This window comes from Cyphomyrmex costatus, unplaced genomic scaffold (assembly GCF_001594065.2).
Source record: "Cyphomyrmex costatus isolate MS0001 unplaced genomic scaffold, Ccosl1.0 scaffold72, whole genome shotgun sequence".
In the NCBI taxonomy this organism is placed as follows: Eukaryota; Metazoa; Arthropoda; class Insecta; order Hymenoptera; family Formicidae; genus Cyphomyrmex; species Cyphomyrmex costatus.
The window spans coordinates 2,146,838-2,170,707 of NW_017280289.1; the positions used below are offsets into that span (position 1 = coordinate 2,146,838).

Below are 23,870 nucleotides of genomic sequence, written 5' to 3' on the forward strand. Positions count from 1 at the left end.
TTAAATATAAATAAAATTATTATAAAAAATATATAGTTGGAAAAATATGACAAAGGAGAAAAGTGAAAAAAAAACCCATTTTTTCTCCAAATTTTCCGAGAATTTATTCAGACTAAGAACACTACTCATTTATAATACTGCTATTTACTCGTATAACCTTCCCAGTCACATTACAACGTAAAACACAAAGCAAAATAAAAAAAATTATTGTTTTGCATAAAATATGCAAAGCAATGTTTTTTAACATGATTATTTTATATGTACAATAACAAAGCAAAATAAGCACGTTAAAAAATCTAATTAAACGAGAGAAATCCTGCCCTCGGTCAAAGCGGATCTTAATGCTTAAATATTTCTGTATGATTTACATATATATAATATTATACATATTTGATTTTACAAATTGTGTACGTCGAAATTTTGTTTTGATCTTAAAATAATCGTACGCAGAGAACCAGAAATAACGTCGCTCATTAAATTGACAAGCAATTTATATCTTTCGATGCTAATAAGCATCTTTATAAGAATGTTAATAATCTGATGTTAATGAGTATTTTAAATCTGCAAATAATGTTGAAAAAAAAAATATTGTTTTGCATATTTGACACGGCTGATGCAAAACAACATTTTTTTAAATATATACAGTATCGATTAATGCATCTTTTTCGACGAGATGCTTTAAGACGAGAGAAAATACCGTAGGCAGGCGCCTTAAGTGTCATCGCTAAAATTACTTAGCGCAGCTCGGGACGGCTCCGCTGATTTCGGCCGTCGTCGTTTGGCCACCCACCGACCGACCACGCTTCTCTCGCCCATCGCGAACCATCGTACGAGGAACTTAAGGAATGTCCGGAGCGTTAAACTTAGGCGTTACCGAATCGTGTCCGTGCGCGTCACGGTCACTGGAATTCCGATCCTGTGTGAGAAAATGCCGAAGGTAATCCTGGAAATTGTAGAAATTGCCGACTGCGCGATTCGTCGGTCGATCGACAGAAATCGTAATGATCGCACATTTTTGCTTTTTCTCGATATCAGTGATATTCTATTATTTACGAGATCATCGGCAAGCTTTAAAACGCATCGCGAGGAAGTGTCGCAATTTTTTAAACACCTTTAACCTTCCGTCCGAGTCTTTTTTTTTTTTTTTTTCGTATAAGCGAAATTTTACTTTGTTTATCCGAGATAAAGAAGAATAAACTCCAGTTCCCTTAACGCAATACATTTTTTAACTAATTTTATATATTTTTATTCAAATTTCAATTTCTGTTAATTAAAAGAATAAAATATGAGTGCAAATAGAGGATTAAAAAAATACAAAAATATCTTGTATGATGCATATAATAGCCGTTAATTGTGATTTTATATGGGATTACGCAACTTCATTATTTATTATGCAGCTTTTGTCGAGTCTGCGATTGATAAGATGTAGCATAATATGAATAATTATGTTACTTCAGAATTTTCGCTCACGATTTATGTTAAAGTTATCTACATTATATACAAATTTGAAGAAGATATTAATCGTTAGAGCAAAATATCGTGTCTATCAAAATCGTTAATTAGACAATTACGTTTTTCAATTAGCTCAATTTTCTCGATCTCCACGGTAGAACTTCTATTTATCCTCACAACGAAACAAACAACTGGATACTGGTGTCTTTGTACACAATCTCAACATTATTAAGTTCTTTAGGAGGCAATATCAAATCCCCCTAATTATTCCTTCTCTCAAAATTCACTATCAAAAAATTAATTCAATTACATCTTTTTCGACTTGGGTAATAATTTGGCACAACAGAACATTTTTAATCGAAGAAACGGATTCCATGTCGTATTAACCAATTAATTATTATCGGCAGACGACTTTCGAAAATCTTCGAAAGCGAACGCATTTTATCGAATCCTATTCGCTTTCCGCTAAAAACGGAAATAGTAAAGCAATGGGGATCGATAAATGCAACATTGGCAGGATAACCAGAGTTCTTAATATGTTCACAAAGCAATAGAAACACAAATTGGGAAATCTGCGGAATCATTTAGCTCTTTATTCAAAATTTAAATATAGAAAAAAGAAATTTGTAAAAGGCCAAGAACTGATAAAAAGATATTTGCTGGCAAGATTAAGAGACGGTGTCTTTTATTTATGACTACCGCCGAACTGACTGCTTCCGGCCACTCTCGACGGCCTTCGGGCCGTTCACCTTGCTCCGCATTGTTCGTCACGAGATCACTCGAACATCGTTCATTCGAACGATGTCATTATATGCGCGCGTGCATCACAGCATCGACAAAGTCTTTCCCTTGCCCGAACGTGAATCACATTCGCACACCACGCGCGACGACCCCCCCCCCTCCTTCCTCCCTCTTTGGTAGCTTTGTCGAGCGTATTTCAATGCTCCGTACACATCACGCGATATCCACAATAATGCAGTTATTCGTGTGGAAAAAAAAAAAAAAACAGATATTCGTGCCTTTTTTCATAATATCTAAATATAAAATGTAAAAAAAGCGCGTTAACGATGCAAAGATGTTTCAATTATAAAACAATTAAATGCTGGAATGGAATCAGACACCATTGTTTTTTTTTTTTCCATTACATTTTAACACATTCATGTTTTTCTGACGATTTCCAATTTAACCGCTATTAAAGTATAGTTCAAGTGACGCAATTATTTATAATTTATATACTAAATACGTGTGGAGAATAATTTCAACAAATTTTCAGTACATAAATTAAAAAATAAATTTTAATCTAAAAGAGTCGTTACACGGCATTCGAATAGACGATAACTGATATTCGCTGCGATCACAACCGCTGATACAACGGGGAAAAAAAAAAAAAAAAAAAAAAAAAAAAAACTAATTTATTCGCAGCGAACTACGTAGGATTTCACGAATCGTTGGCTATCCGCGTTTCAGCAGAATGTTCTCTCCACCGAGATGAAGCAAGAATGACGAGCGTGCTCGACGTCGCGCTTTTTTTCATAAAGCCGACCGCTGTTGGCATGCACGCGTCTTCCGTTTTGCGTTGCGGTTGCTCGCTCGCGCACGCTCGTTCTCCTCCACGCATGTATATACGCGCGCACACGTGCGACCAACGACGACACGAATGCATACGCACACGCGTACGTAATGCCGGGCACGTACGACGAACGCGCGCACGCGGTCCCGCGATTCTATAAATAAATATATATACGTTCCGCTGGTCTCTCTAATCTGCCCTGAGTGCGCGTCGCGAGTCTGGCGGACAAAGGACGATATCAGCCACCAGAAAATCGTTGCGAAACGCGTATCCAGATAATAAGCCGCGGTCTCTCTCTCTCTCTCTCTCTCTCTCTCTCTCTCGCTCCGAAATGCGGCGAGAAGCGCGCAAAAGCGAGTTAGCGAGCGCGCGCCTACATCGCGTCGCCTCGCGTCGCATCGCGCCACTCGCCCCGCGCGTGTAATTCTATACCGCGGAAAATAGATCCTCGCCTAGAACGTCGCTTCCAGAACGAGGACGATAGAGACTAATTGTGCGATCGAATCCAGAAAGCGCACTCGTGACCGCTCGCTATGTTATCGCGACCGAGATATATCGCGCGCTTATACGATGATCGAGATATACGCGGGGCTTGGCATTGCTCCTATCAGAATACGAATTTCAGTTATGGACATTCGAAGCTTTAAGACTCAGGCCGTAAGAAATTGACGACCGTAATCGATTATTCTTCTCATATTCGACTGTGACCCGGTCGATTTTTTATGGCTCAAGACTTGAAGCTTGAGTAACGGCTTATTGTAGATAAAGATTATTGTGGATTAAGACCTGTCCTATGATCGTATCGCTATTATGTACATTCATTTTTAAAAAGTGAGAGAGAACCATAACTTATTAGAATAACTATACCATTATAATTTGTAATCATGCCAGATTAATTCGCCATTTGTTGGAAATGTCGCGACGTGCAGATTAATGGCCTTCGCGTGCGCAGGTCTAATGATTAAAACGTTTCGCAATTTTGTCGAGCATATTAATATTTCTTCAGCCAGGTAGTTCTGAGAAAATCCCCGCATGTTAGGAATTTAAAATATTTTAATTTAAATAAATTGAAAGTGAGTCAAAAATTAAGGTGCGGAACAATGTTTTTAATTTCAAAATATATAAGGGCGAATATTCAACAATTTTTCTCTCTCAAGATAGAAAGATTAGTGGCACAAAACTATTGATTTTCACACTTTTTCCTATAACCTGAATAAAACTGTAGACGTCGGATTGATTTGGAATATAAATATAATCTGAATTAGATTAAACAATTAAACTTGTCTCAAGATCGACAACCGATCATAAATTCGAATTTGATTCATGTTTTATGATGATCCCTCTGCTAGTCTTATTAATCAAATGGTCGGCATGAACGATTCTCGGTACACTTGCGATAGTTTCACCGAGGCGGGTAGAACTTGTAACGTTATTGCACAATGTTGCACAATTCCTCGCTCGTTCGCATCGCAATCATCATCCCGCACATAAACCGAACATTCGTTCGCTCGCTCGCTCCAAGGCGGGAGCTTTCTCTCCTTCAAGTTCGCAACAATTACGCGATTAGCTCGTCGCTTCGTTATTTCCGATCGAACGAAGCATGACGGATTGGCTGATCTTTACCGCGAAAGCTTAGCTGCGCGATCGGCGATCCGCAATTAATCGAGAATGAAGACGTGAATGAAGCGCTCTCATCGAGTTTCGAAAGCGCGCCAGAGCCGTCGCGTTTATTTTCAGATCAGAAACGATCGTCTTGCGGAGGACTTCCTCGCCTCTACGAGGCCCTTTCCAAGTGGACAAAGAGCCACTTTATTCGCGCCACGCGATCACAATGAGATCGAATATCGCCCCCGTCAAAATGTATTCGTCTCGGAGTTTACGCATGTCGTTGTCAACGTACGCGGTAAATATTTCTCAAATTCTCTTAGCCGTACGTATCAAAAATGCAACGAGAAAGATATTCATTAGATAATGAATGATAAAGAAGTATTTTTGTCTCGAAAGTAAAATAATTAGCATCTAATTGATTCGTTTTGCCAACCAAGAGATTGCTTTAAAATAAATAAAAATTGCGTCGTATATTCGTCTAAAATTGATCAAAAGCATCTTTTTTATTTATTTATTTTTTATATACTTTTATATTAATGTTTACAGAAATGGCTACATGGTATATGTTTCTAATAATTTTATCCATTAAACAAATTTTGAAGTCTGACGAGGACTCAATTTAGAGTCGAAACTAGTTACATCACCTTTCAAGTAGATTTTAAGTAGTTTTTTGTAATCATATTTTTAACAATTTTGTATTCGTAGTTTAAAATTAAATATATCAACATGTCCATACTATTTGTAATTTTAATCTTAATTTGACTCTTACTTCGCCCTTTTATTGTTATTGATTATTATTTATTCCCCACGGAAAGTTACAATATTTCACATTGCAAGTTCAGGCGCGCGAAACGTGTCGTAAAATTAGATTCAACGCGTGTTAACGAAGAACAAACTGATCTAATATGTATCTTCCGAAATAGCGGGTAGTGGCTTATCTTTCTTGTACGAACTTCTCTCTCTCTCTCTCTCTCTCTCTCTCTCTCTCTCTCTCTCTCTCTCTCTCTCACAATAATACTTTACTTCGTACCGGAAAATCCTCAGAGACGGTTACCTGCTGATAAAGCAATTCCTGCGCAAGTATATTCGCAATGTCGACTGGATCCATGGCGGTGGCTGCCATAGCTCGAGGGATCGGTTTATTCGTTCAATGTTCGTTTGTTTCGTCGTCGAAAGTATGACGGTGAGAGATAATGGGGAAAGTCGAGGAAGGGAAAACGGGGGGAAAGGGATATAACAGCGGGACTGAGGAAAGCGGGAATAAATAATGAAGAATAAATGATATCTCAGTCGATCGTTCGTTCGTAGAAGATCGTTCGGGCGTCGGTGTGCGCTTCGTTCCTCCTGTCTCGTTTCTCGCACCCCCGTCCTTTATAAAACCGCACCACCCTCGTGCGCTCCGTTTCTCCTCCGCACTTGTCCAAGAAGTTCCGTCGTCACCACTGCGTCCTCCACCGACGCCTCTTTAACACTGAACGAGCGACGCCGACGCCGCTCTCGTCGTGGCCTTACGCGACGACGAGAGACCCATCCTAAAAATAACCTTCGAATTTCGAGTATGTGCGCTCCGCGATGAACGTCGACGGAGGAGAGAGAGAAAAGTAAGGACGGGGGGGAAAAAATATAACATTTTGCAGCTTCGTCGGTCTCACGTGCATGGACCATTGACCGCTAAAAATTGTATACCGTTTTTAAAAGACAATCGTAATTTGGATTGGATCACAAATATGAATAAGATATGAACATAAGAATTAAAAAAACAAATATATACTTGATTATAACAATTATTCATTATTTTTACATGATTATTACTGCCACACTTGGGTTAAAATTGTACATGCATTTCAATGATATATACGATTATTTTGTCATTCGCAACAAATAGAAAGTTTCGATTATTTATGTAATGTAAAACTGTGGAGATCTAGAAAAAAAATGAACCGGTGAGACGATGACTTTGCTCCCGATCAGTGGTTTTCCCGGCGTGAAATTCCCTGTCACGCGGCCGCTCGCCGTCTGGAGGGCCTTAATTAGTTCGAGTTCTAAGTTTAACACCTGTGTAGGATCGTTTGTCGTCGCGCGCCGATACTCGTGGATTCGTCGACTTGGACTTTGGCCAGAAGATCTTCCGCCACCGATCTCAAACGTGTGTAACGCTTCAATTTCGAGATATCAGAAAGACGCGCAAATTAACGGCCGATGCATCATTCTTTCGCATCAGCATTTACAAAAAAAAAAGTTGCTCGTTTACTTAAATCAGATTGGCTATCTCGTTGAAATGATTGTCAAGTTAATTTAAAAAAAATATATAACAATTGTAAGATCTACGTTTTAACATCTTTAATATGTATTTTTAGGAAATGCAGAATATTTTGATTTAAAGATGAAATTATCTTAAAATATATAATTATATAAAATATTCGTATCATAAAACTACTCGTATCTAAACAAATTGTATATATTTATAGATTTTAAATATAAAATGTATTTTTTCCGTTATAATTTATACGTTGTTTTCAATATGCTGGAGAAACTAACAGAGAATCGAAGATTTAAAACGACCGTGTCATGCTGGACAGAGTTGTTTGTCTATCTCGCTGGACATTTCCAGGATGTGGCTTCCTCGTATCGCATCGATTAAGAAGCTGTGTGGCGTCGCGACGATATCGAGATTTATTTCAAAAATATTTCGGGCTGCTGTTTTGCGACAGAAGTCTTAAATACAAAGTCTGCAAAACAACTTGATAAAATCAATAAATGTAATTTGGATATAAATAATCAGACTGTTAATATAAAATTAAAAAATTTAATTTATTCAGACAATAAATTAAAAATTTATTATTATACGATTCTACAAAGGTTAATATATCGATTTCAAATAAATAATATAGAATCTTTTTTATATATATGTGTGGTTTAATTCTTATTATCAAGCAACCAATACGTCTCGTTAAAATCTATTCGCTTTTGTGTCATTCGGAAGGGAAGCTATATGAACACGGTATAGAGACATTCAAAACCAGGCTTATCTCGCCTTGATATGAAAACACGTGGTAACCAGGTTATGATAAACAATCTGCGTGTTTGACCAACCGAGCCTGTCACAGGTTTCGCGAACACTAAACACACGTCGTTTGTATGCGACGATCACTGTGCGTGAAAAGCTTGCCATATTATCCATGACATTATTAGAAAAATTTAACAAAATACGTAAATTTCCAACGGTATTCAGAATATTTTCAGTCCGACGAGAAAAGGAAACGAGCTTTCAAAATAATTGAATTCCGTTTTCTCGATATTTCCACAGAGGATTGAGATTTTATTTTTTTAAATGTCACATTAATTTTAACGTCATTCTTAATTCTCATGTCTGAATATCTCATACTGTTTTTTTCCACGTGAAATTACTACGTAGAAAAAAAAAAAACATTTTCGAAAACAATTTTTTTAGTAGGGAAATAAATAACAAGTAGTAGTAAAGGTTGGAATTATTCTAGGCGTAAACCGGTCTTCGTCATTGGATCATTTCTTTTTATCGGATCACGTTCGTGGCGAAGATTATATTTATTTTTATGTAATACAACGCGCGATTACGCAACGAACAGTAAACGAGTAAATCGACATCGACAAAGCACTGCGCAATATTTATTTATGCGTCTAGCGCATTCTTTCTCTCTCTCTCTCTCTCTTCCTATGTTTTTACTGCCCTTCGCACACACGGTTAATTATGCCATGGATATTATGCGGTAAATAATAACGCAACTATACGTCAGAATAGCGTGTTCTCTGCGAACGCCGGAAAAAGCGCGGTTGAAAGCCGCCACCGTTGCGGCCGCAAGAGCACAACCTTGGATAACAAAGGAACCTCTATCTTTACTTCCATTTTTGCTGTTTTTTAACGCTTCCGTTCGCGAGAAACCCAATGCCTTCTAAATACCCGATTTCACAACTCGCTCGCAAGCTTCTAATAGAGATAACGACAAATGGAGCATAATGGTATGTTATTTTTAATTTTTACACCACATTGTATTATGTACGCACTTTCAAATCACCTCGGCACGTAAACATGTTTTTAGGACTGAGATATCATAACTCTTCTCGTGAATTCATTAAACTTTTCGTTGATCCGTGGAAGAAAAATTCGAAGTTACACGATGAATAAATCATTTCTATCTATCGTGTAATATTCACGCGTATACGTTATATAGTTTGTAGCAAGTTTCCGTGAGTTGAAAGGACGGTTTTCTTTCCACGGTACGAACGTGTCGATGCCAGTGGTAGACCGAGAACAAAGAATGTAAACATGATAACAGACGCATGAGCGAGTAGTTGTGTTTCGAATGCATCGCAACGACGCGATCGTCTACATTGCGTGTGCGTGTAAAGTGCAGCGTATGCAGATAGAGTATATTGCACTTAGAGGAAAATCCATGTGTGTGTAATTTCCTATATGACAAAAAACTGAAATACAATTAGACACGTGAACGAAGAACAAGGATTATCATACAAGTTTATCATTGTTTTAACCAGCGAGAAAAAAAAATGCGATAAACCGACAAGAAAAGAGAAAACATAATTGTACTAGATTACAACAAAAGAACAGTTTTGTCGAAGAGTATTTAGAAATTTAACTAGAGAGACATTATAAAATATTTGGAGTAGAATTTCATTCTAAAGAATTGAAATTTTAATTATTAGACTTCCACTCCAAAAGATAATAAGAGAGGACAGATTTGAAAATAATTTTGTTGTGTTATTAAAATCAATATGTAAGACGCTCAAGCAACAAATACGGCTTTCTATATGAAAAGAATGGCTTTGTTGAAGTATCTAAAAATTTCGTTAGATACAGATGTAAAAATTATTTTGTTAGACTATCGAAACGATTTTTCAAGACGCTTGTCTTGAATTTTTCACGCTTGAGTTTCCGACATAATTATTTTGTTGATCCAATAAAATTATTTTCACAGATCTATACCCAACTTTTTATAGATACTTCAGTAAAATCGTTCTTTCCTTTCCGTGTAATTTTTTATTATTTTATCAAGTCGATGCAGGAAGGAACGCTAGATATGCGAGCGTTACATTGGCGCGATATACTCAGAAAAACACAATGCGCGATTGGGATTTCCCGGAAGATCCCTGTTAGATCAGTGCGCGATTCCGAGATCTGCTGTAACACCGTCGAGCAACAATTTAAATCACGATTTAAAGTGATATCTACTAAAAATTCATCCCGAGCGAGTTTTTCTCAAGTTAATTAAGTCGTTGCGACAACTTCACATTGTACCACTTACTAAAATGCAACGTTTGATTCGTCGAGCAGATGCACGTAAGATATGCCATTATGCGCTGCGATTATCTAGCATGATGTGACGTCAATCGGCGCGACGATGTCGTCACTCGGTTATGTTTTTTTCAAATCGACAGCAAACGATATCGCGGAATCGCACGTTCTACTGCAAATATTGATATAGCATGCGATTTAATATAATTTATCTACTTTCTCGAAAACATTTAATACAACGGCTAACAACCGATTTTACAATCAAAACAATCACCATTTATAACGCTGGTGTATGTTACGTATATTGATATTAACTAATGGAATGTATTTTGTTGCATAAGTTATTCCTTTTGTTGATGATGCGATTGCTGTTATCTACAATCCTGGCAAAACTAAATTGATGTAATACCTTCTAGGAGATGAAAATCGAGATAATAAGATGTAAAAAAATCGACGCTTCTTTTACGTTATGTTGTCAATTTTCTCCTTAATATAGAAAAATACATTGTATTTTTACTAAACCAAAAGCTAAATACACATGCAAATAATTATTTGTTTAAAATATTTAAGTTAATCAAATTTATTCAAAATAGTTTCAAATATATGTGAATATTAATAAAGTTAATACTTTAATCAAAATTATTAAATTAAAACAAATTTGTTCTTCGCTTCTTTTATAATATTCTTAAAACAATAAATTCTTGTGTTTCAAGTGCATATTAACAAGTTTTTCTAAAACTTGTAATGAACGTATTTTAAGATTATTATCAAGAAAATATTGTTAAAGGTCACTATTGTTAAAGAAAAAAAAAAAAAAAAAAGATAAATTAAGCAATTACCTGGTTATAGAATGGTATTTTTCTGTGTGTAAAAAGTACTGCTCCGATTTTTATTTCAAGGGCACTTTACGTGGTAAATGCAGACTTTAGGTGTATAGTTATGCATGAGAGGAACGATCAAAGCAGAAGTACAGTTTAACTTCAAATAGCACGACACGTTACGTGCACGAAATCGAACAATACAGGTCTAAAGTGCAAGCGGCGGAGAAAAACAAACGCGAGAAATAGCGAGACGATAATAAGCGTGCTGAAAAAGCACGCAATAAAATGTACTTTTCGCCAATGCACGAGGATCGGACAGGCCGCATTCTGAGTTTCCCAACAGCAGAGCCAACACAACGTCCGCAATAATTTTTCCACAGCCGGAGCGTAAATGATGGCGGGCGATTAAAAGGCGGAATCGGCCACCTGCGCAAAGCAGGCCGCGCAATTACACAGTCGGATTACAAACGGTCCTCGAATTGTACCTCGCCGCGATCGAAAAGGCCGCTGTTAAACCGGCGGACAGCGTCGAATAAATTTCATTATCAGCGCGCCGCTATAAGGAGGCGCGTAGTTTAAGAACCGAGCCGCGTGCAAGGACACGCGTTAAGGAGGCGCACAACACGCCGCTCTTTTCGCAATAGCCTAAAATGGGAATGATTTTCGACTCACCTCGAAACGGAGGAGCTCGATGGACGACCTCGTGCCTGTTCGTGAAACCGCGCGCGCGTTCGTCCCAACCGGGGCCTAACCTCAACTGAGGATCGCGTTTCCTTTCACAGAGAAACCGAAGCGTGGCACGTTTCGTACGCGTGCGTTTCTGACAATCGTTTTTGACGTCACGCGCGAGCGTGTGCGAGGAAACGTCGCCACCGTCGTCGACCTTGCAGCGAATTCGATAGGCCGTCGTGAGGTAGAGTCCGGCGAGTAGATAAAGAGAGGGAGAAATAGGTGGAATAAAAGGGAAAAAAAAAAAAAGAAAGAAAAAAGAGAGAGAGATCGAGAATCCCAGCGACGAACGCGAATGCGAGAGACCTGCTGTAACAACCACGTCGGACGACGGTCGCAGTGACACTGACAGCGCTTCTGTCATCGTGCCGTTGCCACATGGTCGCGCGCGCGCGGCCGCGCTGCCTCGGCTATACTCGGGCCACGTTCGGCTCTCTCGCGAGAGGACTTCGCGCGTCGTCGGAGGTCCCCAGAGAGTCCTCGGTCATGCAGGCAACGAAGAGGGGGGAGGGGAGGGGGGATCCGTGCACGCCGTCGACCGACACCAGTAGTAGAGGATACACGAGAGATGACTTCATCGGGGTCTCTCTCTCTCTCTCTCTCTCGATGTCGCACTCAAGCCAGCTACCAAACGCGACTGCAGCTATTTGCCGATCCGCTTTACATACGCGGGGAAAAACGCGCTCGCGATCAGGACGACGGATACACCCGGACGGGGTTATATCCGGCAACTGATTGGCGCCAGCGGCGGCGATATGATTCACAGTTCGTCGTGCGAGACGACGAATCATCCTACTGAGAAATGCAAAATTGAACGCGTTACGTCACATAACACCGACTTATTTCCTGTGTACTATCAGTCGGGGATAACATTTAGCGAATACATTTCGAAGACTATCACCGCGGATGTACATTTTGTAGTACGATTAATTTTCACGTATCGTCTACATGCTATCGTGTTTAAAAAAAAAAAAACTAGGATTGAACAACGATATACTAATGATAGCAATGAGATATCAGTTTCGTTTTTTTTTTTGTATACACAAGAAAAGAATATATTAGGAAACAAATTTTAATCCTTTCGATATGTAATTTCCTCTTTCGAGAGAAAATTAATATAAAAAGTTATAAATTTAAAAAATTGTCGCACAATACATTAGAATTATTAGAGCTTTCTCCTGCCAACCCGTTTCTAAATCTCATTTAAATCATTTCGATGCAACGAGTTCTTGAGACCGCGTCTAGGGTGCTTAAATTGAAGTCTGGTCTTTTCTGAGCCTCGATTAACGATTATCATTGGGAACAGTAACTCGTTGTCGGTCACATGCCGCCCTTTCATCGTCGCAATGCGACTCGTAAGCCTTTTTAAACATACATATTCTATACGATCGCTCAAAAACGCGAGTATAATTAAGTTATTTTCAGCGAGAGATCAGAAATTTCCGACAAATTTTATAAAAATTAATGATGGAGAGAATCTTTCTTACTTTAAGAAATAATTACGAATGATATTGTATAAAATCTCAATACTCTCTGGAACAATTAATATCTCCCTGCGATTAGGTTTCAGAGCCGGTTCTACGCAGCATTCACGTAACGCCAAACAAAGTACTTCGGCCCGCCGCGCGGGTATTCAATAAACATCGAGATAAGACCAGAGTGGTTTAGCTCAACTGTTTTTAGCGCTAAAGCCCGAGAACAAAGGCCAGCCGAGTACGCGATGCTGCGGAGTCACGATTGGAGGTGAATGACACTGTAGAGTGAGTCGCATGTTTGTCGTAATTTTGGAAATTCTGTGTGTATACCGCGCGGCCTTGTCTGTATATCGCGACGAAATCTCGTGCCAAGGTTTCGTCATGTCGCCTAAGCTATCCGCAAATCCGCTAAACGGACATCCATTAAGAAATTTGGTGTGTGTGGAACTGCAATTTATATCTTCCTAGAACAAAGTAATTTACGATAAAAAAAAATTCATAGATCTTTATATGTACCTCTTATTTCATTCGTTATTAAAAATAATTAAATTATCAATTCAAATTAACTTTTAATGATATTTGAATAAATATATAATGATTTTTATTCTCAATAAAAAAAAGTTGCAAATATTTAGATTTTTAATAGACATTGGACTGTATATCGAAGAATATAATCGCTTCCCCCCCACATAACAATTAAACTTAATCGCTATGCTTCTAGGAATAATGCACACGAGTGCTAAGTAGTTACACCTATACCAGCTAATCATATAAAGAAAATATTTTTATATAACGTGATTCTCGAAATCGAAAAAAATCTAGTATAATAAATCTAGCAGCATATATTATACTGTTGTTCGGTTGACAAAGTCGTCCTCCTCGTCCTATTATCGCGAATAATATCCATGTAATCGATCCCTCACAATATCAAGATACAGAAGTCTATTGAAACCAACGCTTTGGTTCAAGGCTACGTGATCGCTCACTTTTCACCAAGGATGATCGATTGGATTCGCTGACGCCAACGGCGCGAATATAGAGTAATTGGCCGGTCAGTAAATCACGCTGTATAATTATCGTAATATCTGTCAGGATTACTTGACAGTTAGTCTATCATTTTCCATGATATTCCTAATTGTCGCTATCTCATTTTCCGTGCCACATCAGATCATAATGCCGAGATTAAAAGCTATCGACGATATTACCGGTGTCGCAAGTAAATAAAATGAGCGTGATTTTTTTTAAATCGATATATAATTTTAACACAAAATCAATTTTAAACATATTTAGTCAAATATGTTTACAATAAAAATAGGGAAATCACACTCTTAAGGTTATTAAAAATTGCGTTTTCAATTTTAATTCTTGTATGAGACATCCGTAGAAAATAAGCGCAAAATTTGAAAAAGAGTAATTATTATCGCGGGGATTATTCATACAAAGGCAATTACTTGTCATTATTTCGCAGAAATCCTATCGATCTTTCATACTACGAGAGACTCTAAGAAGTATTCTTTAAGAATGGAGGAAATAAAAAAGGGACCTCCAAGGTAGAAGGAGAAAACACTTCGAGGGTACAACGGTCCATGAATTCCCGACCGATGACGTAAGCACGAAGGCATTTCCGACTGGTTGCACTCTTCGACAGCCACTCTTTGGAGAGGAATACCTATACATAATTGCGTATATAATGCGGACTGGACCTCGAGATGCGAACTGACCAGCGCCTTTCTTTTTACACAATAACGTAAAAAAATGTTTTTAATTAAGTGGCCATCTCTGATTTTATCTATCTCGTATACAAAATTCGCGTATGTTAAATCCCGAAGAATTATATGACTTGGAAATTGGTCGCATTTAATGCTGGGCATAAATATGTATTTCTTTATTTTTATCAATTTTATCGAGTGCTTTTCATTTTAATACTACAAATCTCTTTCCCGATACAAGTATATCTTTTTTTTCAATGGATGCTGGAAAAGGTAGAATGATGTTTGTGTCGATTTGTATCACTACTACGTAAAAAAAGCATCTATTCTCAGAATCTACAACGTAAATCTTCTTAATTTCGTACGATCAATGATAAACTATACTACTATACGTCCATTGTTTCCTCTTATCAAATCTCTCTCTGCCCCGGATTTCTTGGGAACCTACTTTGCTCTTGTATCTCCAGTCACGCGTGTCAGCTTTATCTCCTTTGTCTCTCAGAAACGGCTGCTCGACATTACGCGCTGATTACTCTTACAAAATGCGACTTGAAAAATGCAACTGCACATTTATCAAAACAGTTTTCGTCTTCTAATATAAATGAAAATTTATCTTTTATCTTATTCTTATTATCTTAGATCGTTTTTCTTTTAATAATAAAGAAATTAATGATTAATATATTAAACGAATTTAATGTTTTACGAATTATTTTTGCTTCGATTTTAAAAGTCGTCGTAATTCTAATATATAATCTAGGTTGAAATTTGTAATTTCCAGACGCATTTTCTCTCTCGCGACAAATAGTATAATTAAATTCCCACCGGACCGTATTTTAGTCCCCACTCACGTTGCATGTGTTCGGCTTTTAACACTAATCCATTCGACGATATCTGGACAGGTCGGCTCTCTTTGTGTCGCCTTCGTATAGTTTTTGTGGCCTCCTCGTGTCTGTCGCGAGCGCGGACAATAGTTCCACGAAATTGGATACGTTTATTCCACGCGTCATAACGCACTCTTTAAAAAAAGGGGGCCCGCAGGGTTCTACGACCTCTCGAACTCGCAAGCGCATCGCCACGAATAGCTGGGCCAGTTTATCATGCTCGAGAGAGCCCGCTTTGAATTATGGGCCCGCGGTCCCCGACTCTTCGATTCACCTATTTCTCTCCCATGCGAGAGTGTTACTCTCCCGATCCGACAACGTCAGATCTCTCTCAAAGGATCCCGAGTCTTATCTCCTTCTATATCACGTTTTTCATAGCGTGTACAAAGGGAAAAATCCATTAGAGAGGGAATAATAGCCGGTCGTTCCCAACGCGACGGATTATTATGTGGAAACGACCGTATTAGATATTCATTAGTAAATCGCCGACCGAGCAGGAAACGTGACATTGGAAAATATATACAATGCTACATTGTGACTGACAATGTACGAATAACATAAAATACATCAGGCGTCAGCTACCAATTAATTTTATTAGTCGTTCATCGTCAATAAAGGTCAATTTATTTAAACAATCAACATTAATTAAAAGTCAATTTATTTAAGTAACCAGCAATAATTTCACTATATTCCTCGAACTTTCCAAACTATCTGAACAATTTACGATTAGACGAAATTATGTGAATCAGAAGAAAACTTGATGCGACCATTAGATAAATTTGCATTTAAAGTTTCACGAACGCTTCGGCGATAAACATATCATCATTAACCACGCGTATCTAAACAAAACTTCCACGTTTTCTTGAACATTTCTGAAATCACGTATCTTAATGGCCAGTGAGTTTGATTTCTAGCTTATATTCCTGATATCTCGCTGGTATCGCGAGTCGCGTGGTCTCGCGATATTAAAGCGGTACTCGCTCGTGCTAGGAACGAACGACGAGAGAGAGAGAGAGAGAGAGAGAGAGAGATGATGGGCTCTTTCGGTTGACGTTATTATAAGCAGATATAATCCCGAGCGCATGACGCATGAGCGCGGCTTACCATAATCCGGCGTACGTATGTGTGTATGCGCACCGTACGGTAATAATATTATTACGTTAATCGGGGCCGCCGCGCCGCGCCGTCTTCGTCGGCGAGCGGCCCAGGTAAACCAAGGCGCAGTTAACAGACGTTATTATCGCGACGCGACGCGCTTAACACAAACGACGTATTATCGACATTATGACCTTGCATCGCAGAAATTGCCTCACCGAGCAAGATTGTTAGCGACGACTCGATTGGCATGCCGTACAACGCCGACTTCTGTCTCTTCCTTAATCCTATTTGCGCGATCTATCCAAGAGACTCGAAAGAATTTAAAATAATATGAGTGTATAACGTAAAAGGAATCTGTATATACCGGAGAGTCTAGTGGATTCGATACTTCATTCGCGATACAATGTCTTAATTGTTGAATGATGGAATACGAAGATTGAATTCTAGAATAATATATACGCGTATAAGTAATATTAGAAAAAATTATTCTGTATTATTTATTATTATATTAGTATGTACATTTCCTTAAGATACTTAAGCGATAAATTAGTCTGAAACTATAAATAAATAATTATGGATCTTATCGTGCAAAATAGTCACTTACAATGCACGTTAAAAGCAAAACAATATTTATAGCGACTTCAATATACAGACAGTAGTTTTCAATAAGGTATCATGTTAAATTCATAAGTCAAATTATATCTAATTTGAATTATTTTTAATTACTTCAATATAGGTCATCGATGTCGTTAATTTAACTAAAATAGCACTTTAACTCAAGAAAACGTATACCATTTGACTCGAATTTAATTTATCGTTACCAAACCTATGGCTTAATCGATACAAATGTTGAAGGCTATAAAAATAAGAAAATTCTATTTAACTCAAGAAATTGGCTACCGCTATTTCTTGATACCCAACAGTGTAAGAACTTTCAAGGCATTTCTTCAAGAAAGTTTACCGGATTACGCGAAGAAGTCCAACTCAGTCGAGGCATTCTCTCGAGGGAAAGTGTTAAGCCAATTGACGTCATTCATACGCAAGATATCTTTCCGCGGAATCAACCTCCTTTCGAGGTCGACTACACCGGATCGCCCGCGCCAGTTCGCTACACGCAAAAAGTCCTTATAACTTTGCTTTAGAAGAGCACAACACACGCGCCGTTTCCTCTTTCGTAATCGGCGCCATAAAACAAATCGAGCGCGCGAAGTGTTGCAACGAGGAAAGAAACGAGGATTTTCGATGAATCGAATGTTAAAACGTTAGAATATATTTCTTCTCGGGTACAAAATGCTGTGGATTTCATCCTTTTTACACGCTCCCTGTATTGTTACATAAATCTCTAGCCTTTATTAATTACGCGAGTGTTTTAAAGAAAAAGGAAAAAAAAAAGTCGTAGTCACAATTCCAAAGTTTCTAATTGCGTGATGTAAGTAATTTTGAAATTCAGTGCCAAAGTAGTTCGTATTTAACTAAGATCGCTTTTTCAGTAACCTTATTTCTTTACTAAAAAAAAAAAAAAAAATCTATACTTTGAACCTTGAACAAGTTTTCCTCCTTGACGCGGCGAAGCGATCGACTTCTCAGAATGCGAAGGCGAACCTTCGGCGCGGCTCATTAACAAGTGTACGACTCTGCGATGCACTCCTTTTTCCTGGTATCGATCTATCTCGCGTGGTAACGCAAGGTATAATAATCGATGTGTTTATGAGCCATCGCGAATAATTGTAGCGACGCGTCATTACGAGACGACCAACGTGCACGCGACACGTGCGTGGATTTTCATTCATAAATCGCCGGCGAACTACGCGCGATGACTCACCCGCGTCCCGTCTCTCGCGAAACGCAAAACTGAGATAAGCGTGGCAAAAATAAAGAAAAAAATGATTACGAACACCGGAAATTTCCGTGAGCGGCATTGTTTAAATAACGTTGAATCTCACGATTACCTTGTATCCAAAAAAAAAAAAAAAAAGAAATCATAAATTATGGTGAACATAGATGATATTCGCGAATAAACGAACAGTCAGAATAAAGGCGAAAAATATTCGCGTATATATTGCGAATAGACTATAAAATAGAAAAGAAACTGCTAAGAAAGGCAATAGAATTGAAATATAAAATGTTTTGCTAGTCTTTGGCTTATTTAACATTATTAAATACATGTTTCGTCCTAATAGCAAGCAGGGCATTTATTTTAGTTGTTGAAAGTGTTGTTTTATATAATTACTGTCAAGTGAAAACGAATAAATTACTAATTACTCGATGTGCAGACTACAAAGTGCTTATAATTCTTAAAACAAGAGTTCTCAAATTAGACGACCTTTCAAAATAAGTTTGCATATTTCCGAATAAATTAAAATACAAAATGTCACCGGCCGAAGACTTTTATACGCCATTGTAGTAGTTCGTGTCAAAGTGTAGAAATTTTAATAACATATTGCATTAATGGAAGATTTGCGAAAAAAAAATGCGAGTACGTGTGGAAAGCGCAAGAAATTTATTCACTTATTTCAGTTGTCACATGGAATTGTGTTGGCGTGACTTTCTTGCGGAAGAGATAAATAATTGCAAATAGGGAAACAACAAGAAGTACCTCCCTCCTTAAGCAGGATGACACCTCTTGTCTTATGACCCGTACGTACTGCTCTCGCTAAACTTAACCCTGCCTTCAACTAAACCTTCTAATTGGCGGGTTAACAAGCGTTAACTCCTCGCTTCCTGTCAGATTTAACTGTTTTTCTTCTGTTTCGTGCAGATAATACATTCAGGAAATTATATTTTCTTTCTCGTATCTTAATGTTTTTTTTATTAACGATTTATTAAATGCAATCAAAGTACCTTCGTTAATTTCGTCGATTTCTATGATCATATATTTTATACATAACATATCGTTATCCTTACATGGCAAAAAGAAACCTTATAAAGATATTAAATTTTGAGAGAAATATCTAACACTCGAATTCTATCTAAATTTAATTTTATCTCAAAAGATAAAATAATTTATTCTCAAGCTTTTATTTGGAATAAAAAATCTAAATTCATTAAAAAAATTAGGTTTCTTGAAAATTTTACAAGTCAATAAATTGATGTTTAATTGTTCAAACGATTGTAATTAATTTTGAACTGTTTAAAAAATGAATGTATTTTCTTGCGCTCGCAAGGGTTAAAAGTTGAAATGTGTTTTCTTCAAAAGGCGGAAATTACTTTCGAAAGTACGGCAAATTTCTTATATAATAAATATTGAGAAATATCAGCTTCGAGGAAGACCTTCGCATACTTTAACAGGAAAATGCTACGATAAAAACATATTAAACGATAAGGAATAATCTAGAAAGTCTGGACAGCATTATAACAACTACTTTCGGTAAGCAAGACAATTAAGTAAATTATGAAATGAAAACAAAATGTAATTTTTTAAATATGTAAATTTTTCTTAAATAACTTTCAATATCGATAACCTTTGTTATTTCTATTATACATATTTTTATTTTATTAATCAAAATTTTCACAATTACGAATACAGTCATCATAAAATAATAATTTTTATATAGACATTCGATATCTCTTATCTCAATATAGATAAAAGTTTCACGAGAAAAAAAGCGCTTGTTTCGTTATTAATAACGTTAATAAAATAGTCATTTTAAAGTTAGGCTGCTCTAAATTAGTTCAATAGTACCAAATTAATTTGGAAGACTAAATGCATTTTATATTGTATGGTTTTATCACCAAGATACTTTTTTCATTATTACGCGAAACATTAATTTATATATACATATATATGTATATATAAACACAGATTCTCATTATATAATTTCTTTTAAAATTTAGACAAATTTGCACAACGATTTATTTGTCAAGCCTGTTTCAGCAAGAAAGTACCGTTCAGCGATAAAGCGAGTAAATGACGTCGAATCGGGATTCGTAGAAATCGGAGTCGAAGAACGAAATCGGTGGGATCGGCAGGTGAGAGCCGTACGCGTCGCCTCGAGCATCTAGCACGATAAGTTAGTGAAGCTTCTTGGAAAATTTGAAACTGACACGTCACCACGAGCATGACCTAGATTATTAGCTTAATTGTAAACCGTTATGCAAGACTCTCCTTTTCTCTCTGTCTCTCACTTTACTAGTTTTCGTGACACGCTCGCCGACATGAAACGCATGTAATTATTAACTGATACCTTTGTGATTATGCATTGTTCACTCGTGCATACTAAACGACGGATTATTCGTAGAAAGCCAGATTTAGATAATAAGTTCAACTAACAGCGACTGATTATAAGCTGCTCGAGAAAAGTCAAGGCTCAAGAAATAAGTATCTATTACGTGTGATTATAATAAAATATAAATGTATCTTAGAAACAATAACAGAATAATTATTTAATCCTGTGAAATAAATTATCGTTTTAGTTTTATACGCATGTTTACAATTCCTTTAAAGACTTCTTAAAAAGACAAAGTATATTTTTAACCCAAACAAAAATATTAAATTTTTTCAAATATTGCTTATTAATTTGCATATCCTAGATAGCTCGAGGAATTAAATTAATAATTGAGTTTTTTAAAAATATAGTGCTAAAAATATAATGTTAAGAATTTCTTCGTTCTAATTTAGATTATCATTTGCAGTACTTCATTATTTTGTGATCTCTATTCTTAATCTTTATTTAAACGATTTGGCTCCAGTTTATTCATTACTAAATATATTTACAAAGTATATAGATTTCTACATCTTCAACATGGACATCCATTTTCACTTATCATTGGTCATCCATCGGTATCGTCGCTAACAAATATGCCACAACATTTATCTAATCAGTAGATACGTTATTTTTGTCGGTACCGTATAGAATGTCTCGCAGTGACTTCTAATAAATCTATAGGAAGCAAAATCGCATAGGTTAATATTTTAAAACGTCAGATACGCGCTTATCGCCCACTGCAGGTCCTTTCGGACTACATTTGGGGAAAAAATGTCTTTTGTTCGACACTTTTTCGACCGAGTGCCTAATCCACCAACAGATAAATAGTTCGGAATTAGAAGCTACTTAGGAAACTTTGGAAATTAAAAAATTTAACAAACTCGGGCTACAACGAAATTTTTCGAACTTTTCTTTCCCCTTTTATTAAAAAGAAAAAAAGAAAAAAAAAACGGAGCGAATTTTTATTGACGACGCAAACTGTTTAGCAATTACAGTTTTTAAGAGCATAAGCATAGCTTCAGTATTATCGATCTAGCCTTGAACCGTGACACCTGCACGAGAAACGCGTAATCGATGATTTGTGTGCGTTAAAAGTCGATCGTGTCTTCCGTTTGCGTGCCGTATTCACGCGCGATATGTTAATTGTATTATACATTTCATCGCAAGTAGCTCTTTTTGCGAGAAAGTTTCACGTCACAATCATGTGATATTTTAAAGACGTTTTAAAAATATGTAACACGTCTTCACCAATACTTAAAAAATCAATCGTAATTGTAAAAAGACTGTTTAAAGATTTAAAGCACTCTATATAAAATTTAGAAATACATTTTAATGTATATATATTTTGCGATGGAAAATACATTAATTTTTTTTTTAAATATATACAAAATAATATTACAAAGTGAAATTCGTTGTTCTTCTGTATGCTGTTATTTAAAAGAGGGAGATAAAGAACATCGAGTGTCTATAATAATGACGTGCATCAGCCGCGAACCAAGTCCCCAATTCTGCCAGAGATTCGATTCCAGTGAAATTAACAGCACTCTCTTACCATGCAGTTTTCCTCCTTCATAAGCTGCCAGTCCACGGCATTGGTGGTCGGCGGATACATGGAGAACATCGTGTAGCTGTGGTCCTCGATGATATTGTCGTAATAGCCGGTACTAGGCACTCGTTGCGTCATCTTGCGCTTCGGTTAACTTCACTTCAACGCCAAGAGCTTTCGCGTTCGATGGAATTCGAAATTGGAGTAATCAAACGGTTGAGAAAAAAAGAAACTAATCCCACGGGGAGTGCAAGATTATCTCGTCACGAGAGGAAGAAATCTTAACGCGATGAAGAGTAATTCAACACTGTGTCACAAAAATATCGGTATCAATGCGCTTCTTATCACTCACCCTGTACCACACATGCCACGTACATTCGTCGACTGAGCGCCCGCCAACGTGACCGAGTAACTATATAGAAAAGCCAGCCAACCGTCGCCGCCGTCGCCGCTTCCCCCCACCAATTCGCACACGGGCGCGCTCCTCGTGACGTCACTGCCCATGTTGATCGCTGATTCGCGCGATAGCGCCCGGCCAATCAGCGGCGGTCCGCAGCCTCGCGCGTCGCTGTTCGTTTCGACGACGACGACGACTTCACGGGAATTAGGGAACGGAGGCACGGAGAACCAGATCCCCTTTTCCAGGTAGCGCGGAATGAATCCGCGCTGTAACTTGCATAATCCGATAAATCGATCCGCCCGACGAGGGGGATCCTTGGGCGACCAAGGGGGATTTTCGTCAGCATGCCGGAAGCATGCAAATTGCGATCCGCGATACATTCAGGATGTGCGCTGAAGTCAGCGAAATTGGTTGAATCGATGCTCGAGGGCGATGAAAAATTTAAGGTCTCGACATGAAGCGAAATAAATTGTCCGTTTTCTGTTCCTGCATTAGACTGCGCTAGAAAACTCCGCTTTCGGTAAATATTAAATATTCACGTATCTGACTTTAGTTTCCAAAAGTGATACATTAGTTCAGCCACAGAAAATAGACCTAAAGTCAAGCGTTAGAGCTCAGGACCCTATTCTTGAAAAGACACGTATACCAAATACTGTAGTACATATTACATACACAGAAAAAAAATTATTCTCAATTTAAGAAGATTATATTCTATTCAATGCAATCCTTGTTTTCTATATTTATAAGCAATGTAAAATCAATTTTAAAGAGAAAGAAAATTTGATAGTTTCAAGCTTCAATAGTATTATTATATATTCTAATTCTCGATTTGAAGATATCATAATTTTTTATCGACATTATTCCCTCCCATATTGAGAAAATTATTATTGAATAATAAAAATATTTTTTTTATATATATAGCTGGATCAAATTTCTTCGTATAAGCAAATCATGTTTGTTTTAATGCTAAGTCATTCTTATTTCACGGCTTATATGTGAAAAAAAAAGATATTTTCAAAATAAGAATAGTTTTTTTTTTCTATGTTTCAAAATTTCTCTGTCTTATTTTCGAAAAATTCAACTTCTTTT

The 23,870-nt window shown here is 37.2% G+C and overlaps 1 protein-coding gene across 3 annotated transcripts in view; it reads right to left on the bottom strand.

Moving 5' to 3' along the window:
- Positions 1 to 23,870, bottom strand: part of kay (transcription factor kayak) — a 36,508-nt gene that overhangs the window by 5,380 nt on the left and 7,258 nt on the right. The window contains exon 1 of one of the 3 annotated variants that reach the window (XM_018548469.1): positions 22,388 to 22,695. The exons of 1 other annotated variant lie outside the window; for it this stretch is intronic. In XM_018548469.1, coding sequence (XP_018403971.1) covers positions 22,388 to 22,519 — 132 coding nt within the window. In that variant the 5' untranslated portion in view covers positions 22,520 to 22,695. Of the gene's footprint in view, positions 1 to 5,684; positions 6,116 to 22,387; positions 22,696 to 23,870 lie in introns of those variants that run through there. One more of the 3 variants, XM_018548471.1, reaches the window with a different exon arrangement.